The sequence below is a fragment of the Melospiza georgiana genome, chromosome 5 (assembly GCF_028018845.1).
Source record: "Melospiza georgiana isolate bMelGeo1 chromosome 5, bMelGeo1.pri, whole genome shotgun sequence".
Taxonomy (NCBI): domain Eukaryota; kingdom Metazoa; phylum Chordata; class Aves; order Passeriformes; family Passerellidae; genus Melospiza; species Melospiza georgiana.
This window is the reverse complement of record NC_080434.1, coordinates 48,486,744-48,509,821: the sequence shown is the minus strand read 5'-3', so window position 1 is coordinate 48,509,821 and position 23,078 is coordinate 48,486,744. Positions and strand designations below refer to the sequence as shown.

Below are 23,078 nucleotides of genomic sequence, written 5' to 3'. Positions count from 1 at the left end.
CATCGAACTAGAGTAAGAAAGACTCCAGAACTTTCCAGCATTTTGTAGGATGTGTGCATCACACATTTTAAGCTTTTCAGGAAGGGATTTTTGCATACTCTCTGGCATGAGAAACATGTAAAATGTTTTCTTTGGGTGTCTGTGACCCAAGAATTACTGATGGATGTGATTAGCAGTTAGACCAAAACACCTGAGATAATTCTGTAGAGTTCCAAGTGGCTTCTGGAACTGACTCTGTAATTGACAGGGGTCTAAGTTCCATGGTAGCTGTTCAAAGGTTAGTTGTGAAGTTTTTTCAACTATATCCTATTGTTTACTAACTGAAACATTTGGTATGCAGTGTATCCAGCAACGCCTCTGATATGTGAAGAAGCATACTTTCCAGTTAAGCATTCCATAAGCCTTTGTAGCTATCAGTGTGAGCATTAACTTCTGGCGATGTTTTCTACTTTTATTCTGCTCTGTAGAAAAAATTTGGTGCCTGGAACGTATTCTACTCTGAAGTCAGACTGTTGGCTTATTGTATATAATTTAAGTTAGCTTACAGGAAAGATGAAAAAACATTGCATTGACAATCCAGCTATCACTAGTTCACTGGGCTTTTACAGAAGCCTGCACTGCATGAGAGCCATTACCCAGTTTTTATCTTGGTAGCTCTGCTCTGCATTGTGTGCTACAATGACATGTCTGCCTGAGGGACAGAGATGTAACAGGAAGTGGGAAGGCAGAAGGCAGCGAACAGGGAGAGTTTCTCCTTGTTATAGTTTCCATGTTACAGTTCAGCAAAGGTGTGTTTGTGGAACAGGCAGTATTTTCAGATAAAGTCTATTTTAAGCATTCTAAACTGAATCAATATTCATTAGATCAGCAAAAATGTTATTGTTAAGAAAGATCCAAACTTACATTCTACAAGGTATATACAGAAGTGAGAATGAAAGCAGAGATGGAACCAGGTATGCAGTTGCTTTTTTGTAGAGCTGTGCAAACTTCACAGCAGTTGTAGCATGCTATGATAGACCAAATTATTTGCCACTAGTCTGTTTTGAGACTATTGCAATGATTTTATAAAGTTGTCCATTTTTAGAAGGTAATGGCTGTGACCTGCTTTTGTAAGTTACAAGTTACATTTTCAGCCTAGGTTTGCAATAAAATAATGAAATGTGTCAAATGGTTTGTCAGATCAATGTCTCAGTAGCAGTCTCTTCACTGGTGGTTTTTACTAGGAAAGGAAATGCAGCTTGCCTTTTTTTTTTTTCTTTTTTTTTTTTTTTTTTTAGTAACAACAATTCCTGTTACTTTATTTTCCTTCTATAGGTCATCTTAAAATTTCAGGAGATAGAAATCCTCCACTAAGTCCACAGTCTTCTCTGGACAGTGAATTAAGTGCGTCGGAGATGGATGAAGACTCTATTGGGTCTAATTACAAGTTAAATGATGTTACAGATGTGCAAATTTTAGCACGAATGCAGGAAGAAAGTAAGTTTGTTTTTTTTTCCTGAAATCAAATAGAGCATTTTGGTTTTTTTTAATAACTGCAGTAGTAGTTGCTTAGTAAGTGTGAAAAAGCATTATAACTTCTACTATGGATGTACAAATGTAGTTTGCCCAAGAAAGCTGGTTAAGGACTTCAGCCTCCCGGCTAAACAAGGGAAGTTGCTGTGCAGAAGTTTTCTTTAGGAAAAATGGACAAGACTTTTGTAAGGTACAGTATTTGCTAAAAGGATGATTGTTTGAATGGACTACTGCCTGCCACTGTTCTTCTAAGGGGATTGGTGCCTTCCTGATATAATCCAGTCTTGGTCATATCAATGCTTAAATCATAATTTAAATCATTGATTTATAAAGTCAATATGGCAAAGAGTTATTAAGAAAAGTGCCTATATAGATGTCTGTCTTTAATTATAGCTTTAGTTGAGACTTTGTGTCCCTCTGAATTTGCAGTGGTAATAATTTCAGATGTCTAACTAGGTGATCTCCAGACTATTTTATTATGTGTCCTTACCAGTGAAAAAAAACAAAACCAAATGCCTAATATATGTACTTTTTAATAAACTATAGATGTGTATTAATCTAACATATACATACACATACACAAAAATATAATTTTAAAAAGTATGAGATAAAGACAAGATAAATGCTCTTTTAAGAATATCAGTTGTTCAGAATTTTCTTGCTTTATGCCAGTGGATTGCTTTGTATATCCCCAGAGGTGTGGGCACCACGATTCAGAGACCACTGATCTAACACCTTCAGTTTCTCTAGGGGTAGCTTATTGTGTTGCTTTTTTGGTTAAATTCACTAACACATTGCAAGAGACATTTCACTGTGGCTGCTGTAATTGTTGTAGGATGTTACTTGATACCAAAATTATGATGTAGCCTGTGTTGCTAGTTGCAGCCTGAGAGAGGAGATGAACATGTACGTACACATTACACCTATACTGGTGATTGCTTTACTAGGAAAAGGAATGAGCTCACGTAATTCAAGTCATCATTAGCTGGTCGATAACTTTTTGGTACTGATCGGAATTTATTTAATGCCTCCAATAAAAGGAGTTAAGGTGAGCCAAATCTGAGTTTGAGAACTGTGCAGGTATCTGTGTGCACAGTCTCTAATTGGAACCATTTGTGGGCTGGAAGCAAGTAAACAATGGTCTTGTTGTTGCCAGGCCTGCGGCAAGAGTACGCAGCCACAGCGTCTCGGCGTAGTTCTGGCTCCTCCTGCAATTCCACGCGGCGAGGCACGTTCAGCGACCAGGAGCTTGATGCACAGAGCTTAGAAGATGAGGAGGATGGCACACATCACACAGTGCACCCTGCTGTTAGCAGGTTCTCACCATCACCTCGCAGTTCTCCCTGGCCTTCACCAAAACAATCCCCAAGAAACTCGCCTCGCTCCCGATCACCTGCTCGAAGCATAGAGTACAGCAGAGTGTCACCGCAGCCCATGATCAGCCGCTTGCAGCAGCCTCGTCTTTCCCTTCAAGGCCATCCTACAGACTTGCAAACTAGTAATGTCAAAAGTGAAGGTAAAAAACGGTTTGAAGTTCATTACACGAGTAGCTGTGTAGTTTCTGTAAAAGGAGTTTTGTCAATGTGCAGTCCTAAAATTATGTGCCTGTGTAACATTGTGGTTTGATCTCTGAATTGCTGAAGAAAACACAGAGCAAGCAAAGCTTAAGTTCTGCTGGGGCACCCTTACAGTGTGATAAGTTAATAGGCTTACATTTATTTTAGATGTTATCCAGTCAATGAGTATAATTGAGTTTCATGGCGACCAAGGTCTATATTTGGCAGGCAAATGCACTAAAATAAAGCAGGGAAACTCATTTACTAGTAGAGTTAGGCCTTGCAGATGACTGAACAAAATGCAGAGGAAAGTAACTGTGGTCAGATAAGAGTAACATGGTGATTTATGCATACCTATAGCCTCTGAGGCAGCTGAATGCTTTCTTCTGGTTGCACAGGACTCTGAAACTTTTCAATCATGAACATAGTCTTAAAAATATTATGCATTTGTTGGATATTTTAGATATCTCAAAGCTGTGAAAACTGTGTAATAAATAAAGTTTGGAGTAAATTCATAGAGTTATACAATATTGGCATAGAACAAAATAATATAATCCTGATACAACTTTTCTTCTTGAATGTACTTTTTCCTAGTAGCCATCTAGCAGAAACTCCTTTTACTGGGATGAAATTTTGCAAGCAAGTTCCCATTTCAACAAATGTATTTTTTATCCAGCAAGTAAGATTTTAAATTTAGAAAGAATATACATTTAAATATTAAGAATTCCCCTTACTAGTAATAGTGATTTGGGGAAATTTTAGGTATCTAGGAAAATGTGCAACACAAAAGCTAATCAATTATATTGTAACTTAATCGAGAATTCCTTTCCCATTCATTTCTTAAAATGAAAGTCTTAATGTGTGCTAGATGAGCTGCAGTAAAAATATCCTATGAGAGGAATGGTACCAAAAGCTAGTATCCCACATACCAGAGGAATCAAAATAGAGTATGTGATCATGTGTTTCTGAAACACTTCCAAGGAGTTATCTTGCAGTGGTTTTTGTGCAGTTGAGTGTTGCTTGGATATTCAGAGTTGATACAGCAGCAGCCAAAAAAAGTTGTTCAGATTTGCTCTTTGTTTTTTTTTTAATATTATTTGTCTAAAATGATTGGAGGGAAATTTGGTTGACAGGGTTCAACAATGTACCAAGTGCAGTACAAAGGAATGCAGACTGCTAAGTGAAGAAAGTACACTTATTGGAATATTCAGCCAATGAAGACTTAGTTTTGTTTTCACCTTTAGTGCTTGTGCATTGTAACCTACTTCTTCCCTGCATCCCTCTGCAGAATCAGGTTGGCCACTCATCCTGTCAAGGCATCTTCAGTCCTCTGTCCAAAGTATGTCATCAACCCAGCTCTGCATGGGTTGGAGATACACCGAATGTCATTAGACTTGAGAAGTACTTAATGACATCTTTTCATATTCTGTGAACAGTGGTACAAATATTAGAAGGCCCCTGACGTATCAGCATTAGCTGAGTAGATAAGTCAAGTCATATGCGAAAGATGAAGCATAACTGGACACTTGAATAATGCTGTGTATGAAGAGGTCCTTACCAAGTGGGACTCTGTGATTTGTTGTGTAATGGACTGATATGGGACAAGGCAGTCTCAAAAATTCAAACATCTATGTTGTTTTTACTCTTCAGGCAAGTGTTTTGTTACAAATAACCTTCTAGGTAAATAATTGGAAAACTGTGCAAAGTGCAAATTTGGTTTGTCTGTCCAGCTTTGATAATACTGCCATAAAACCCAGAGAATCACAATCCAGATATGTTTCAATTTCAAAATACAATATGCTTGACTTTTTTCACCATAGGTGAGAAATAAGACATTCGTACTCTTTAGATACATAAATATTTTGTATATGATAGAAGAAATAATGTAGCAAAGTACACTTTTAAATTGTAGTTTTATATGGCTACTTACATTTGGGGCTCAGCTACGGGTTCACAACCTGACCTTTGTCCAGCATCAGACTACACGTTGTATCTTTGTATTATTTCATACAGAAAAGCTAAGGCGCAGTCTTCCAAACTTGTCCAGGACATCCAACATCCAAGCAGAGTCTGTGAAAAACAGCAGAAGTGACTCAAACTTCCAAGTGCCAAATGGAGGAATACCTCGCATTCAACCTCAAGCCTCAGCCAGTAAGTACCTTTAGTACTACTTCAGTGTGAATTTCAGAGTTAAGTGATGGTGTTCAGCTGTCTTTGCCCAGTCTCAGGGCAAGGCAGAACATTGCATGCCACGCTGGAGATGCTAATCTTGATTTGTAATCAGACTTTTGTGAATCTGTTTTTATGGTTCGCAAAATAGTCGAAGTCTGGTTTCTTATTAAGGTGTCATTCATAGTTTACCAGAAGTATATGTAGAAGTAATATGAAGAATTATAAATACAGTATTTGAGCATGTCCAAAACTTTTCTTTCTAGGCTCTGAAAAAAACACCTAGATGATGTTTATTGCTTTTTTTAACAAGTGAAACATGACCTGAAAGTGTTAATTTCAGTTTAGCTTAGCCCTTTAAGTTAATCCAGTTTCTTTCTTTCTTTTTTTTTTTTTTCTGAGCATATGGATTATATATCCAGTTGGCAACTTTATTTACTTAAAGTGTTAGTTACTTCCTAAAAATGGTTTGGATGAACCTGTGTCTCATAAAACATATTAGCCCATTGCTGGACTCCCACTGCTCTCCTAGTTTCTCCAAAAGTTAACTGCTGATATGAAAATACTGCTATTCTCACAAATCTCTTGAAAATGGTGACCTTAAATAAGCTAAAGCAAATGAAAATTAAATATTCAATGTTTCTTTATATGTCAATATTGCCAGTTCCTGTTGTTTAAATGTTTCCTGACCATTTCTTTTAAAACAAGTTTCTGAATTTAATAACCTTGTGTGACATTTTCAAGGAAAGAACACATTATGAATATTTTATGTGAAGAGCTTTGAACTGTAAAGATTCTGTGATAAAGGCTTATCGTAATCTAAATATTTGGCAGGAAATGTAAAAATAATGTTTGTGAATTTAACTAGGGGTATTTTACCTATAGAACAGTGAAGCCACAGTGGCATACCTAGTTGGTTGTCTTAAAACTTTCAAAACAATGTGTTAAAGCTAACAAGTACAGTTAAACACAGAATAAGAGACCAAGCCAAAGACTCCAAGGTTTCCATCTTTGTACAGACTCAGAGCAGATGTAAGGATTGTGTGGACAGTCAGTCCCAGGTGTGTGATACTGCAGTAGACAGAAGTTAGTGTGACTTTACCATTGTTCATATAAGTTATTCCAGCATCCTTCCACCTTGGCCCTCTTCTTCCACCTTTGGCAGACACTCAGAAGGTGGGATTTCAAGCTGAAAGGACATTTGTGTAGTTCAAATGCACAACTGTTACCTGTTTGGCAGCCTTATCAAAGTAGAAAGCACTCAGAGGAGTTGGGCAGCTGGTCTACAGCTGTGCTATTTCAGTGATAGGAAGAATTATCAAAATGAGCTGAAATAAATTTAATGAAAAAATAGTTTTAGTAAAAATCTCTACAGATTTCATTTGGTGCTTTAGAATTGAGTGAACTGGAAAGGGAAGAGCATAGAGAGCAACTTAGCTAGAAGGCTATTTCCAGAATTAAAAGTATCTTCATGGCTAAATTTTCTGGAAAGACCAGACAACAGAAGACTCAGTATTCAATATTTAGTCAGTTACTTCATTGCAGGAACCAAAGTGGTCTGATTGTGTTTATATTTCTTTTTTTCAACTTGTGGATGCATTAAGAATTACTAGGTGAATTTACTTTTCTTTCATAGACAATTTCCCCAAATGTGAACCACTCTAGACCAACTTACATTTAAATGTAAGTTAAATATCATTAATAAAGGCCAGATTTCTAGCTTTTACAGTTTCCCTGCTCTTACAGATGTTTGTCAGAGTCTTGCTATTGACAATCGTAAAACGGTTTGTGTGTGAAGTCGATGAGTAAGTATCTTTGCTTAGTCCGGATTAAAAACTTTTCTGCAAAACTGTACATTGTATCAAGATTTCCAGAATTGTGTCCTTTTTATTGTATACTTTTTGTTTTATTGGTTTTATATTTTGTCACTTTGCACAAAGCACTGTTAAATTGCAGCAAATTTTTGTTTTCCCGTGGCAATGATTTCTGGGTCTTGGGATTTGAAGCTTCCTCATACAGCTGCTAGTTTTGCATGAGCTTACCTTTGCAAGGACGCTGGCTTGCCACCCAAGGTCACTACTCTGCTCCTTGTCAAAGATTTGCGGTTCATAATTTACTTGCACATTTGCTGTGGCTGCAATACTGAACTTGCTATGGTTGCTGGCATTCAAAAAATGAGTTAGGAATCCAGTAAGTTTCTGAAATGACAATTCCTCTTACAGTTTTATAGCCAAATTGTATTTGCTTGCTTACAGAAGAGAGGGAAGACACATGTGATGTGTTTAGAGGTACAACTGTAAACATGAAAACATAGGCCTTTTAACTTTTAGCTGCAGTGTCATGAACAATCCAAATTGGTTTTGAAGAGAGACTGAATTAAGTAGCAATTTTAACAATTTGATTCTTCATTTACATCTGAGTCTCCGTGCCATTCTGCAGAAAGTACTTTTTTTTAAATATAAAAGCTAGTAAATAGTTCACCTTAAAACACTAGAAGATATGGTAATATGTGTGTTCCCCAAGGAATAGGTATTGTCTAAAGTGTTAGTGATGGGAAATCTCTGTGTTTGGGTCCTATACCACATAGATTGTACAAAGCTCTAGAAATGGTAGGGTGACTTCCACGTAGGAGCTACCTGCCTTTGAATTCTGTGTGATGCTTTTGTATTTAGTGGCACTATGAGCACAGAGATGCTTTTAAGAAGAGCTAAATACAAAACTTTCTCGAGCTGTAGATTCAAACTATCAGTAAAGTGACTGGTCTGCTTGCCAAGATCCAACTGCTTGGCATGTTCAGAGTAAAAGGAGGAAGAGTAAGTTTTGAAGAGACCAAGTAGTCCGGTTAGTTGATCAGAGGTAAATGTAACTACATGAGTTCTGCACGCAGCAGCTGTGACAGGGAATGTCACAGCACACAGAGCACTTCAAGAGCAGCAAGTGGTGTGGATAAACATGCACTGGGCACTTATCTCAAACTGCATGTTTGCTCAGCATTGCTCAGATTGTACTGCCTAAGCTCTGTTCAGTGTTTCAGTGCACAGAAATGTTTTGCTATTGAGTGTCTATTTCCTAGAGTCTCCATTGAGAAGGAAGGAATTTGATATATGCATATTTAAAATCCTTTCCATATCATCCCATCTCTCTGACTTGCAAGAAGTGTGAATAATGATGGGGGAAGAAAGTGCCATGTGCAGTAGTATATTGAAATCTGAGTGGATTAGGACAAAACAAATTCAAAATACGAAGAAAGAAGCTTTTCTTCATTTTGTGTGGTATAACAAAAACAGTGATTCTGTGGAAAATAATAAAGTGGAATACTTGAGGACTGAAGCAGTCTGCCTAGTGGTCTGCCTCAGTAAATTTCTAGGAATTGTGCTCATATTTAGAGACCATACTGTACTTAATTGGCTATTCACATGTATGCTTTAAAAAAGGTTTCTAGGAAGACCATGTGCCAGTTGAGTAAGAATTACATATTGCCAAGGCTATTTAGATTCTAGTTGGTAGAAGGAATAATGTTTATTAGTAGTAGGCACAGGCAGAATTTTACTGTTTATGAACAATCTAATTCCTTTTTGCTGTTTGTTGAAGGCGACAGTTTTAGTTAGTTCTTAGGACTAAATTGAATAGCCCACCTAGTCATAATTTCAGCGTGATGTTAATAAAACATATGATGAATTTTTTATAGTTCATAAAATACTGTGTATTTTGCACTGACTGAAGCATAGGAAAGGTGATAGTAATCATTATATGCTATCAAGCAAAAGGATTAACTAACATTAGGATTCAAATTATTCCCCCCCACCTTCTTTATAGCAATATTCAGTAATTGGTGATGGGATTATTCCTCACTCAGGGTCAGGATCTTTTTGCACAGATGTTCCCCCATCTTTCTTCCTTCTCACTATGGAAATAAGCCTTGCTAGTGCAATCAGTTTTATGCTGCTATAAAACTTCATACACTGAGATAAGCAGAGATGTTTATTCATACATTATCATTTTATGAAGTCTCTGTGTAGTCAAAGCTTTATTTCATTGACTACTTTCCTCCTTCTCCCCCTTAAATGTGCTGCGATGGAAATAGGCTGAGTCAGTGCATTCCTTCTGGCAATAAGTAATTCTCTCCATGCCAAGATTCTGCAGCTCTCGGAACATTGGCTTCTCTCTTGGTAACTGGTAGGTAGTGAGGTCATTTCAAGGCAGCACCAGCCCTGAGTGTTACTAGGCAAAAGGTAGGATGAGGGAGAAAAGGAGCAATAAAAACCAATTTCCATCATGCTGGGTACATGCTGGCAGTTGATAAATCTTAGTGTTAAGTCTTCATTTTAAGCTTAAGTCCTCTTGCATAACTTTTGAAGAGGAGAGAAAAAAGACATCTCTCACGAAGGCTTAAGTCTCCATAACTGAAGAATACAATTTGTTTATATGATGATCATATTAGACAAAGATTTATGCTTTTGTATAGTATTAGAATATTTTTTTGAAAACACTTCTAAAATTAAAAATTTAGTCTTGCCTAGGTCAAATACAACAGTTTAATTTTCATCTGTATCTAATCTTGCTCTCATATTGCTGTAGCATGTTTGCTAGGTGGCTTGTTCTCCCTTTGGTGTTTTAATTTTTGTTTTGCATTTCTGGGCTTTTTGCCCTGCAAGAAGCTTTACTCTTACCAAATCTGCGCATTTTGCACTGCAAAATTTCTGACACACTCCTCTGCAACTCTTTGCCATTAAGAGCAAGCACCATTCACAAAACTCCATCACTTCCAGAGTCATAACAGCTTTTAGAGTGTTTTACTTACACTGTTTCTTGATGCTTCACAAGCGGATACAATTCTGAAATTCCCAGTAAATTTAGTTTTCTTCTCTTCTTAGACAAATATAACACTTCTTGTCTTTCAACAGCTCTGCAAAGGCAGAAAAATTTGCCTCGTGCTGCCTTCAAAACCAAACAGTTTCTTCAAACTCCATCTACAAAAGGAGGTAATTAACTTACAACCTCTTATCAAGCTCCAGCAAATCTCAGATAATGGTTCGCCTGCATTAAATCTCACATGTTCTAGATTATTAAACTTGCTCTTGCAATTACTGTAGAGATTAACCCAGTGGTCCTTGCTGTATGAAAGTTAACTTCTTGGTCTAAATATTGAAAATAAACTCTGTGTTATATAGGAGATTGAATTTTGAGATAAAAATCCAAGGAACAGTGACTTTCTAACATTAATCTGGAAATAGGGATTAGAAAAGTAGACTCCTAAATACATATTCACTAGGGCTGCATTTGTATAGGAATTCTTTAAATGGCAAAATACAGTTTTTAAAACAGAAGTTGTAAAAATACTCATACAGTCCTTTGTGCTGGGAACAAAAGCTAACAAATTTATCTTTGAGAAGATGAGTGTGGACTGTCAACTTATTTTGCATGTACTTGTGCTTTCTCTTTTCCTCTCAAAAACAGAAGGTTAATCCCAACACAGATGAATTAAGGTTTGTTGACTCAAGGAATTAGAGACTCTTGTATATAATATTCCAGTTTGCTAGTGGTTGAACTTGACTTTTTTTTTAATACAATGAAATATCAAGTCTCTAATACAATTAGACAGTTTTATCTGATTTTTAATCAGCTCTGGCAGCCTTGTATGTGACACTGCCTCAATTTCACAGTTAAGGTAAACAATGATTCTGGTTTTAAGCATAGTTGGTCTGTTGTCTATTACAATCAAGATGATCTCATTTTAAAAATCATATTACACTTGAGACCAATTCATAAGCTTGTAGATGCTAGAATCCTTTGAGTATTGTGAGAGTCACTGGTGCAGACATGAGGGACTGACAGAATGTACGTGTTTCTCTTGGGGCCAGTGCCAACTCCTTAGTCATCTTCATGCCATGCAGAAAGTTTTAGCAGAGTATGAGGCCTGTGGAACAGATTCACGTCTTAATAGGAAGCCTTTTAACAGTTTTCATACCTTTCGTACCAGATAAAGTTCTCACAGTGTTCTGCCTTGCATAAGAGCACCATTGCTATTCCTCTGCAGAGCTTTCTTTGCTTTCTTTCCAGTTGGCCATGCCCCCCTCTGGCTGTCTGGAACACTTATTAGGTCAGTGGCCTAGTCTGAGCCTGTAGGAATGTACAGAAAATCAGCTTTTCTTTGAGTTTATATTGTTTGTAAAAAATTATTAAACCTTAGAGAATGAGGAACAGAGCATATTGCACTGCCAGTTATATATTCCAGTTTATGGCTGTTGTCATTCCTTACTGCAAATGAGGACCCTTTCAGTTACTTGCTTTGTCTTTTTCAGTTATTTGCTATTTTATGGTCCTTAATGTGTTGGTTTTTCTTTCTTCTGATCTGAGATCCTCATGAGTATAGAAGTATTTAATAGTAATGAAGCAGCAAAATGAACAGCTGAGCGATAATTTATTATTTTACCTTCTTAAAATACTGTTCATTGCATAGCTTGACACCTTTCACACACATGTTGGCTTTTTTTTACCACTTTGTGGTAACATCTCCCCAGCACCTTCTCTTCTCCAGGCTGAAGACCTCCACCTCTCTCCAGATAGAGGAGAGATACTCATCCATGCTCTGTACCTGCTCCAACAGGTCCACATCTTTCCTGTACTGAGATGACAGATCAGTTTATTGATTCCAGTGGTTATACCTCATCTGTTCTTTCATATTGGGGTGATTCATCTCATCATAATGGTTGTGGTTTAACAACTGCATTAGAATTTAATCTGTTTTCAAGTTGGTGTGCAGCAGCTGGCCTTGGAGTGCAAGCCAAATAAGTTTGCAGCTTCACAGCACCCTACTTTGCCACATGGAGATCTCGTGCTCCCTGCCCACAATCCAGGACAGAATCCAGAGAGGGTAGGACATCTAAATATCATAACTGCACCATGCCTTTTAATTTCTTTTTTTTTTTCTTTTTTTTTTTTTTTTTTTGGCTGCCAGATGTTTTAATTGTAGCTGTTTCTAGTTTACTTTATAAGGAGACTGAGTTGTATAAAATTATTAAGTGCTACACTTACATGTTTACATGTTTTTGTTGAACATGGATCAGCTAAATACTCTACATGGTTACGCAGTTACCAGATAGTCTGTGAGGCAGTCTTTGTGATCCTGTCTTACAGATAGACCAAACTGACTATAATGAATATCAAAAACTGCTCTGAGACCAAATTCTTTATCTGTAGAACTGTACTATTAGGCAGTTTGCCAGACTGCATCATGTGGGCTGCTCTAGAAGACAATTCATTCCTTTATGCACAAGAATGAATATAGCTCTCAGCAATGTCTGCAATGCTGTGCTGACAGGAAATGTTTTGTGAATTGACAGCTCAAGTTTGCAGCATGGTAAAATATGGCCAGCAGAAGGTTAAAGAGGATGGAGAAGACTAATTTACTGGATCCTTACTTCTGCTGGGAATGCTGGAAGCTTACTTCTGTTGCAACTTCTTGTTGCTTGTATTCTTTACCTAAAATCCTTTTCCCTGTTGTGCCTGTAAGAGGCCCGAAGCTGCACTCAGCTTTTATACACTGGCGTTGCTTTGTTGGTAGTTGCTAACATGGTGCTGTGTTTGTGTTCCAAGCATTGTAATGAGGAGTTCAGTGGTAAAAGCTCCCACTATTTACACTGTAGAGTCACTTGGAAATTCTGCAGATTTGATTGCATTGATGTTAACAGCTGAGGTCACGTTTTAAAAACTTACATATAATCTATCTTAGTCCTAGGAGCACTTGGATGCTCTTCTTGTCCAGTCATTCCGTTGGTAATGCTTTCCTTAATCCATACTCTGGCTTGATGCCAGCTTTTAAGGTTTTTTTACTTAATCTCCCTGCCACTTAGCAACTGTCACGTGGTTTTGACCTCTCTGTCACCTTTTCTTGTCAGCTTTTCTCATGAGCGGCTTCATGCTGTGTTTGATATTGCTGTCAGGGGAAAGGCCCCCTTGGGTAATCCAGAAAGGAATCAAATCCAATTCACATCTCTAATGAGGTACATATTAATCTTCCTAGACATCCCCTATAAAAAACAGCTTCAGAATACAATCTCAAAATTACCAGTTCTTCTGTACCCCATTTGGGATGCGGCATTCCTGCATTACCTGTCTCCTTTCTCACTCCTCACGTTCTTACTGGATCTACCTTGAAAATTATAATAAAAGCTGTGTTAAGGACCAGCTTCTTTATGCACAACATCAGTCAAAAACGATGCAACTTTGGTCTCAGTATAAAACAATTATTTAGTAGAGGAAAGTATAGTTAATGCAGATTTACTAGATGTAAACATGCTTTTGTCATGTGATTGATCATCCTGTGTTGACTCTTACTGACTCACTCTAATCACTTCAAAAAGCTGGTGAAATTTCATTCCATTACTAAGATGATGAGTTTATTTAAGTATTCTATTCAGTGATAAGTTATGCATAATTTGTAAATATTCCTCATACTTGTGAAGAATTATGCTTAAGGTTTGGCATTATCAAAGGACTGTTGAATATTCTGTCTTATTAACCTATCCCAGAAAGGACTGATAAGAAAACCTTGCATACCAACTCAGGTACAAAGTACTAGAAAACAGATATTAGTTGTACTGATCATTTAGGTAATGTTTGTAAGAAGAGGAAGGCTGTAAATTGTTAAGAGTTGTCTGGTTTAAGTTTCATTAAGCAGCACCTTAACCTCTTTGGTGTTGGGGGTTGGCTGATGTCATCCTTAATCCAAACTACAGCATTATACCAGTTACTAGGAAAAAAATTAACTCTATCCCAGCTGAAATCAGGACAGATAACCCCATCTCTTTTTTTTTTACCGTCTGCCAGAAAATGTGGGATGTAACTATATCTTTAGATGAATTCTAACTCAGTGGTTAAACAGAACAGCATTAAAGAAACACCAAGATGCTCTGTGCTCAAAATTTCATCATTGAAGACTAAAATAGACTTTGAATCTGTTTAAAGCCTGTGTCACACTAGAATACTGTATTTTTCAACATGTTCTTTCACAGATGGGAATTATGTTCACATGTTTCTGAAGCAGTTAAATTTCTTCCCAAGCCACCTTCTCTTTTTTTTTGACTTAACTGATACAACAGTTATAGCCTGATTAGGATCACTTAGAAATCCAAATAAATATTTGTAGTCAGCAAAGAGGGCATTAGGGTTATGATATCAAAAACACATGACAAAGAGGACATCTGAATTCCTGTTTCTCATTGCTGCTTGATTGGCTGTATTCCATTATACATTCCATATTGTTTGTACAATCACATAATTTCCAGTTTCCAGTTTCAGTAATACTGTAACACAAGCTGAAAGTGACTTGTGTATTTTGCAGTACCCTCTTCGAGTAAGTTCCGCTCGCCCGCGGCACCGTCGCCCTTGGCCCTGCGGCAGCCGGTGAAAGCGTTCAGCGCCCACGGGCCGGGCTCGTCTGCCTCTCCAGAAGCCGCTCAGCTGACGCACAGCAGTTCTTCACCAGGGCCCCTCGCAGCCCAGAGCTCAGGCTTGCCCAACCCTGCCAGCAGTATTAACAGCACTACTCTCACCAGACCAGCAGGGATGAGGAGTGGCTTGCCCAGACCCAGTGCCCCTTCCACAGGGGGCATCCCAGTGCCTCGTAGCAAACTTGCACAGCCTGTTCGCAGGTGAGTCTCTGACAGGCAGTCTGAGGTTGAAGGTTTCAAAATTAATGTTGTTCACTGTGTATTTGTGCTGCTGCTTCTTGCAATTGTTATTTTGATCTTAAGGTTTTCAGAACAGAAATGGAGACCTCCATGTGAAGTATTTCCAAAACAGTTTTGAATCCAAACTGAGAGATAAAGGTTCTTTAATGAGAGAGTGAAAGTAAATGAGTGAAAGTGAAATCGGTAATGGAAGATACTGAACTAAGTAAATAAAATCATAGTCTGGGCTGATAAGGCAGCAAGAATTTGTCTGCATGTGGTAAAAAGTTACCAAAATACAGCTGACAAGAGAGTGACACATTCTGAAGTCAGAACTGCTTGCTTCCATAACTCAAGCAACAGTACCATGGTGAGAGTAGTTTCTCTCCTTGGGCAGCTGGAAACTTCCAGAAGGAAGATGCACCGAGACATCTATAGCATTTGCTAAACTTAACATAAAAAGCACTGCAGTTAACCTCCAGGCTGAAACAGCATTTTTAGCTTAAACATAACTGTGCTAACACCCAAGAATAGAAGTTGCTTGATGTGTCTTTTTGAAAACTACTGCGAGAGAGACTGAGTATTAACTGTAAATGTCGGTTTTCACTGAAGGTGTTAAGTAGAAGCTGACATAAGGAAGCAGTCATCCATGAGAAATATTAAGAATCTCTTTAATTAAAAATATTAAGAATCTCTTTAAAAACAGTTAGTCTGTAGTACTGTAAAAAAGACAAAATGGTGGTAAATAGCACAGTGGAAAAGTTCTGCTCTGCAGTGAGTGCTAGGCAGGGGAATGACAAGTGACTGTCACAGCACTGACTTTTGTGGTTAAAGCCTGCACTGATCAGCAGTACAAAACTCTGTGAATAAAAAGCAATTGTTTTTCTTGGAGTTTGCTAATAGTAATGAAGTGTGGTTGTCCAAATCACAGCTTATAGAAGAGTGTTTCACTTACTAAACTTTTTTAAAACTGACTTTATAATTTATTTTTAAAGTTTGCATGTACAGGGCTAAGGGAAATAAGCCCAGCTTGCACCAGAGGAGGTTTAGATTGGGTATCAGGGGAGATCTCTTCACTGAAAGGGTTCTCAAACATTGGAACAGGCTGGCCAGGGAAGTGGTGGAGTTATCATCCCTGGAGATATCTAAAACATGTGTAGATGTGGCATTTTGAGACATGGTCTTGTGGTGGCCTTGGCAGTGCTGAGTTAATGGTAGGACTTGATGATCTTACAGTTCATTTCCAGCCTAAACAATTCCATGGTTCTATAATGCAGACTCTGTACACAGTGCAATAATCAAGTTTCCAGGAATGTCAGATTTTAATGTAAGCAAAATGCAATATTCTAAACAAGGATTTGCCTGTTTATATACATCACTGGAAAAATGGCCCATTTTAGGTGGAAGCAGATTAAGCTTGCATTTTCACAGAGTATAATAGCAATAAGTTTTCTATCTGTTTGTTTATTTATTTAGCCTTTTTCCTGGCATGGTAGTTGCCAAGATACAACACATGAAACCTAAAACTGAAAATACTCTAGAGATTGCCCTAAGTAAACTGTATTGCAGAGAAGTAAATGAATGAAGTGTATATTTCAGTTATTTATAAATGTTTAAATTCTTATGTATTGTAGATAGAGACTTGAACAGTTGTTTATGAAACTGAAAAACATCTCATTTCATTTTAGATCATTACCCACTCCCAAGACATATGGCAACGTGAAAGATGAGAGTTGGAAAGATGGCTGCTACTGATCTGCACAGCTTAATGCAGAGTTCCAGTGCTCATGGATACTTCCTCACCAGGCGAAAAGACAGCTTGATTAAACAAACTGTTCAGATGTGACTCTTGGAATTTGTAAAAATTCCAAACCTCTCTGTCTCTAATTAGCACAAACTGGCAGAGATTATTATAAAGCAGCACTTTAATGACATCTAACATCAGATGTTTGGTGGTCATACAATCACTTCTACATTAAATTGCTATCAGTTCTGGGGGCTTTTTTATTGCTTGCTAAAAATGTTATCAATATGAGCATTTATGAGAGTGGCCAATGTCAGGGCAAAAATGAATGAATGCCAAAGAAATGCCCATCTTGAAAAACAGCAAGGATAACTATCAACACACATCATTCAAAACTTCATTTTCAGCCTGCTTTAACTCAGCAGAAAGATTGCTGAATATGTACTATTGAAAAAGGCTACATGAATCAGAGCTCATGTTCTGATTGCAGACTGCTACAGTGCTAGGGAAATGTTGCTTTTATCAATTGTATGAGATCCCAACTGGGGCTGGATCTGTCCTTCAGTACTGCAGGAAGAATCAGCAGCTACTCTGGAGGATTGGGCAGACAGGGAGTTGTAGCCATGACTTCTGTTGCATTAAAAAGTTTGAATGTAGCAGACACACAATGCAATAGTATAGATTGCATCTTTCCTATGTTGATTTATTGGCTTTAGCCACTCCTGTGTCCGATTGCCAAAAGGGCTTAGTATCAGTTGTACAATCTTTCTAACTTTAAATTCCTGGCTCAGGAAAGATGGCCTTCACTATTGTAGCCACATTTTTAACACATGGCTTGCTATTTGGGGAAAAAATTTTTATAGCAGGTTTCCTTGCAAAAGAAAGAGCAAGTGATAATTTTGATTTATTCTAATACCATACCACTATACATGCAGCCTGCAGCAACTGTAAATGCTGATATTTAAGGAGAAGGAAACACAACTATGCACTTGTAACATACAAATTTTAAGGAAATGAGTTGACTCTTGATGCCAAATGATATTCATTTAGGTGATGTTCCATGGTATGAGGGAGTTTTCTGTATCCTATTTTTTTACTTTCATCCATTTCTTAAATTGGTTTATTTTAAATTGTAAATATTTTTACAGAAGATATTGCCCATGTAAGTGTGTTTAAATATGTACTTTGCCTTACATATGTGTATCTTACATTACTGGTAACAGAGTATGAAACCTGCTATGTCTGTTTACAAGCTATTAAACTCCTCTGGTGGCTCTGACTTACTTTAATACATTTTGCTCAGAACAACTGATATATTTAGCATTGAACCATTGTTTTCTGTTTTGGAAGACATCATACAAAAATCTGTACCTAAAGTTGTATTGAGTGGGACTAGTTAAGCGGAAGGGATTTTGTTTGAAGGTTTTTCAATATTTTGGATGTACAGTTGATGAAGTAAGAGAATGTGAATCCTTTGTGCAATGATTGACAAACACTACAAGTCAGCTTGGACGGTAGGTAGCCCTCAACCCCATTAGTAACTGAGTTTGGGACTGTTGGTGTATTTTGCTCCCACCACTAAGAGGATAACTAATCCTGAAATTCTAGCACTTGAATTTTAGGCCAACATTAACATATTCCTGGATGAAAAGCCATTCAATACTACTTGACTTGGAAGAAACCAAATAGGAAAGAGTGGAGACTAACTTGCAACTTAAACTACTCAAGCAAGCTCTGGGTTGATGGGTGATTTCACACACCAGACCAAGATCTGTGCTAAGACTTCAAAGTCGGGGTGTCAAATATACTGTAATTGTCAGATTGCAGCAGAAAGCACCTTTCACCAGTACAGAGCAGTGCATACCACTAATGCAGCCTTGAGTCACCTGCAGGTACAGGGAATGGATGTATCTCACAGCACTGTTCAGCAGAAAACAGGACTAGATCAAATGTGCATATTCTCAGTAAAGCCTGAATTTTAATATTTCAGCATTGTACAAATCAGTGCTGCAGTCTTCACTGAAGAAAGGAGAATTTGATGGATTGGATCAAACTTCACTTGACTTAGAAATTTTGAAAGTCAATTTAGGTGACAATATTGGGGGTTTTGCCATGGCTGCATCAAACTTGTGTACGTTTCCTTAAGTTAAGTAATTCATCGCTTGGGTAAATTCAGCTTGAGTTTTATAGGGATTTTTTTCTCTGCTATTCTCCCCGAAATACAGCAAATGACTTCCTGAGAAGACAGACTGTCTGTTTGCTAGAAAGCCTTTGTGCATTACCAGTTCATTGATATCAGGAAATCATGGGGCTCTGTGTTTAGAGATTTACTGCAGAATTGTGGAAATATGGATTTGATAAAATAGTGCCTATGATTTACTTAACTTATGTTTGATATAGTAGTAAGGGTTTTATGAATGTGGATTACTTTTTGTGCCAACAGCTTGGAATTGATGTATGTGTGTAGGCAGAAGGATTTATTCTGCTCCCAAAGTTATTTAATTTTTTTTTGTGTTTGAATGTTTTTGTAAGTGTTAAAAGTGTAAAAAAATATATAAAATATTCTTACCACAAAACACTTCCTGAATCATTATTTTTACAACAAAGTGTTTTTAAAATCTTTTAGAAATTTAGAGGATATTTTATGGGGTTTTTCTCTCTGGTTGGTTTGTTTTTCAGGAACTGTATTCTCTTTTTTTAGAGGTTACCAGTATTGGTTTCTGCCTACTGTAATTCATGAACTGAGTACAACACTGTATTTGGGTAAAATTTGGGATTTCACTGACAGACAGAGGTGGACTCGTGCCTCTGTTCCAGAAGGACCCTGCATAGTTCAGATTTACGTGAAAAAGTGTATTCTAAATTTGCATCCAGAGAGATTTGTGTGGGCAGTTTGAAGTATACAAGCCTTCCTTTCCATTTTCCAGGACTTCAGACCACCACATGAAAGAAAACTTTATTTTTAAAATTCTGGCATTTAGCAGAAAATTGACCCATGTACAAGTGTACCTACTAAGCCCTCTTGCAACTGATAAGTACACATTTTATCTACCTTCTATATGAATTCCTCCATCTTTGGCTCACATACAAGCAAGAAGTTAGTTTTGAACTTGGTATTTTTCTGTAATCTGCATTTTGTTATAAAGCAATGGATTCAATAGTAATGTGAATGCTATCTTTGTCTTGGTATTAATAAGGGCAGGTTTAATTCTATTTGGTAGCCACTTAAATTCAACAGAATTTAAGCTGTAAAACTTCTAACTAATCCTTTATCCCAGCATAGTCCCCTATTTTGTAATTAAGCCAGTAGGTTAAAATGTTTCCCCCTATAGTTAACAGACGTATTTATGGAGAACTGGCTTCAGATCTGCTGCTTGTAAAAGGTATTGCCACTTTTTAGTCTGCAGTCAAGTACCATTTGCCCCATTCCTTCAGGAAAGTAGAGCAGTGTCAAAATCTGGTAATTATTAGCTTTTTGCACTTCTTTTTTAGTAGGTTTCTGTAACAAACTCTTCTGTTTTAAACTGTTGTTTATAATTAGTATCATCACCATATTGCAAGACTGAGGAGTAGAAATAGTATTTTTCTCAGTTCTCATTCTGAGGGAAGGTGTGACAGCTCCTTTGGGTCCTCTTACATTTCATGTGTGTTCCCCTCTGGCAGCCCAATTGCAGTGGTGAAGGAAAAAAAAGTTATGAACGTATAAGGAGGCAGAAGGCTGAAAATGAATATGCTGCTGGTCTTGAGATGGCTGCAGAGTGCACAATTCAATAATTTAAAACTTACCTTTTTTATTTCTCAGAAGTATTTGCATTAAAACGGGTATGGGACATGACCACGTCAGCAGTATTGTCTGCAGTTCTCCCTCTTTTGATTGGAACAGAACAAACTTTGGATTTAAGGTTTATTTTTTAACTAAAACAGGCAACATGTGAGGTTGCTTTGATTTAAGAAACAAACCAGAAGGCCCACCTGCTCCCGACTTGCATTTATGCCATGTGAAGTCCGAGTGTGACACCTACAGGCAGCTTGTCTGTACTCACTGCACGCCTCAGGAAGGGGAGGCTGGCATTCAGCTGCTCTCGGGAGCACCCCTGTTTTACACACAACTACCCAGAGAAGAAGATGCTTTTGGCTCTAAGAGTTAAAGGAGCAAATTCCACCTGACTCACTGTCCACAAGATTTTTTACAACTGTTTTCAGTTTTGATACCACACAGAGTTGTCCTGTGTGTCATTGTCCTCTTTGCACTAAATGGTAAATTCTGCTGGGACCAGGTTAAGCACTTAGAAGGACACAAAATGCAACTGTGATGATTAAGCTGATTTGTAGCTCTTCAGCATTTATTTAAAGGATTTAAAGGAAGAGGTAGCAAAAATTACTTCTTACCAGCAAAGTAATTTTTTAACTTGGTGCATCATCCACCTGTTACAAACTGAATTAAAAAAAAAACAAACTAGATTTGAAAAACTGAAAAACCACCTCCCTGGGCAGTGCATTCCAATGTCTAATCACCCTTTCTGTGTAGAAAATTCTATGTCCAAATGCAACCTCCCCTGGGGCAGCTTGGGGCCATGTCCTGTTGTCACTAACTGAGTGAGAGAAGAGGCCGATCCCCACCTGACTGCAACCTCCTCTCAGGCAGTTGTGGACAGGGATAAGGTCTCTCCTGAGCCTCCAGGCTAAACACCCCAGCTCCCTCAGCTGCTCCTTGTGCTAAAACTAGAACACAACAACTAGAACTTGTGCTCCAGACTCTTCACCAGCTTTGTTGCCCTGAAAGTGACAAGAATAATGTAAATCCATTTTCTTTTGAAAATAGCTTTAATAAATTAAACAGTGAATACAGTAAATAATACTTTTAATAACTAAAACCAGTACAGTTTAAAAGACAGTGGCCTGTGATGCCTTCTCCCCCAGCATGTTCTCCCCTCCTTGCTGTTTTTAAACTATCCCTGAGAGCTTGCTTCCTTTGGCACTACAGTATGGGAGACTCAAGCCAATACAGCTTTTGGGGTGAGTGGGATGTGCCTTACCGAGAAGGTGACTTTGTAGTTCCCAGTGCCACTCAGCTGCTGCCCATCATGCACAACGCACAGAATACAGACTGTATATTATTTTCCATTCTGTTCTTTTCTATTCTCTTTGCCATGATTTTCTTGGGACTTGGAAAACTGCAACCTTTCATAGCCTTGCTATGACAGCCTGATTAAAATCCTCACTAGTGCAAACAGCTTGGGCTAAATGTCAGACAAACTACAGGCCCTCCACCCAGCACATGATCTCTGGAAGCCTCATACCAGCTACCTCCACTCTCTTCCAGTAGCAAGACTAGGATTTTTTTCGTGGAAACTCTACATAGTAACAGGAAGGTGAATAAAGACACTTCTGTTCTGCATTGTTCCCCACCTCTGCCCTGCCCAAGAGAAAAAGGTACTTATTAAATGTGGGAGTAGGTCATCAGTGACTTGACCTGGGACTCTGTGTGGCCTTGGCTGCTTAAAGCCACAAATGTGATCAGGAAATAGCTGGGGTGTGATGGAAGAGTGGTCAGGGTATAGGGGGCCAGCATGCTGGGCTTTCCCCAGTCTCCTGCCTTGGGCACTGACACATCAGCTGCTGGGTTGGACAGGGGGCCCTGCTCTAACACCAGCATCACTCCACTGTAACCCTCAGCAGTCTCCTCCATTTCTCTTGCAGCACTCTTCCTAAGCTGTTTCCCTTTAGAGATCATCAGCAAACAAAACTGCACAACCCATTACAAAGCTTAGTTATGCCACTGATCCTTACCTGCCTTTCACTCAGCAGGGTTAACACTGCTGGGCAAATTGTACAGCTGCTGCTGGTCCCTGTGCTGCACACGAGTGCCAAAATGCTGCCAGGAGAAAGTCATGCTGGACCAGCTCTGGGTTACAGAGAGTTTGGTTCCTGTTCAGAGCAGAGGGTAAGGCCAATGTGCTGCTGGCTTACTGAACCCAATACATGCCAAATTAAAAGCAGAGTAAGTGTTCTTGTTCAAAGCTGTTTGTCTTAATGATGGACAGGACAGAGTATTGTGCCACCATAATTATATCTTTGTTACTCTCCTCCTTTAAAAATAAAAACTTCATTGAAGCACTTGCTACCATTTTGAGTCCCCTCTCAAAGAAAAAGAAAAGAGGGAGATCAGGCAAAGCCTCTCCTTTTCATGCTCTGCCTCAGCTCCTGTCTTAGCCTTGTATTTCTGAGCTCCACAGTGATCCATTTACCCCTACATTTATTCACCCAACTACTGAGCCCAGGGCAGGCTTGTATTGTTCCTGTTCATCTGTTCCCCACCAGGCCAATGCAGACACAGAAAATCACTGTTAATGCTGCTTCAAGGGACCCGTCTTCAAAGGAGCCATGAAAACCTCGTCCTGATTCTCATCCCTTTAAAACCATGCC

The 23,078-nt window shown here is 38.3% G+C and overlaps 1 protein-coding gene across 7 annotated transcripts in view; it reads left to right on the top strand.

The window, feature by feature from the left end:
• The window catches only part of SLAIN2 (SLAIN motif family member 2), a 34,107-nt gene extending 14,887 nt beyond the window's left edge, over positions 1-19,220 (top strand). The window contains exons 4-9 of one of the 7 annotated variants that reach the window (XM_058024079.1): positions 1,315-1,476; positions 2,669-3,028; positions 5,082-5,219; positions 10,142-10,219; positions 14,581-14,890; positions 16,597-19,220. In XM_058024079.1, coding sequence (XP_057880062.1) covers positions 1,315-1,476; positions 2,669-3,028; positions 5,082-5,219; positions 10,142-10,219; positions 14,581-14,890; positions 16,597-16,663 — 1,115 coding nt within the window. In that variant the 3' untranslated portion in view covers positions 16,664-19,220. The other 6 variants (XM_058024083.1, XM_058024080.1, XM_058024085.1 and 3 more) reach the window with 6 other exon arrangements.
• The last annotated feature ends 3,858 nt before the right edge of the window (positions 19,221-23,078 follow it).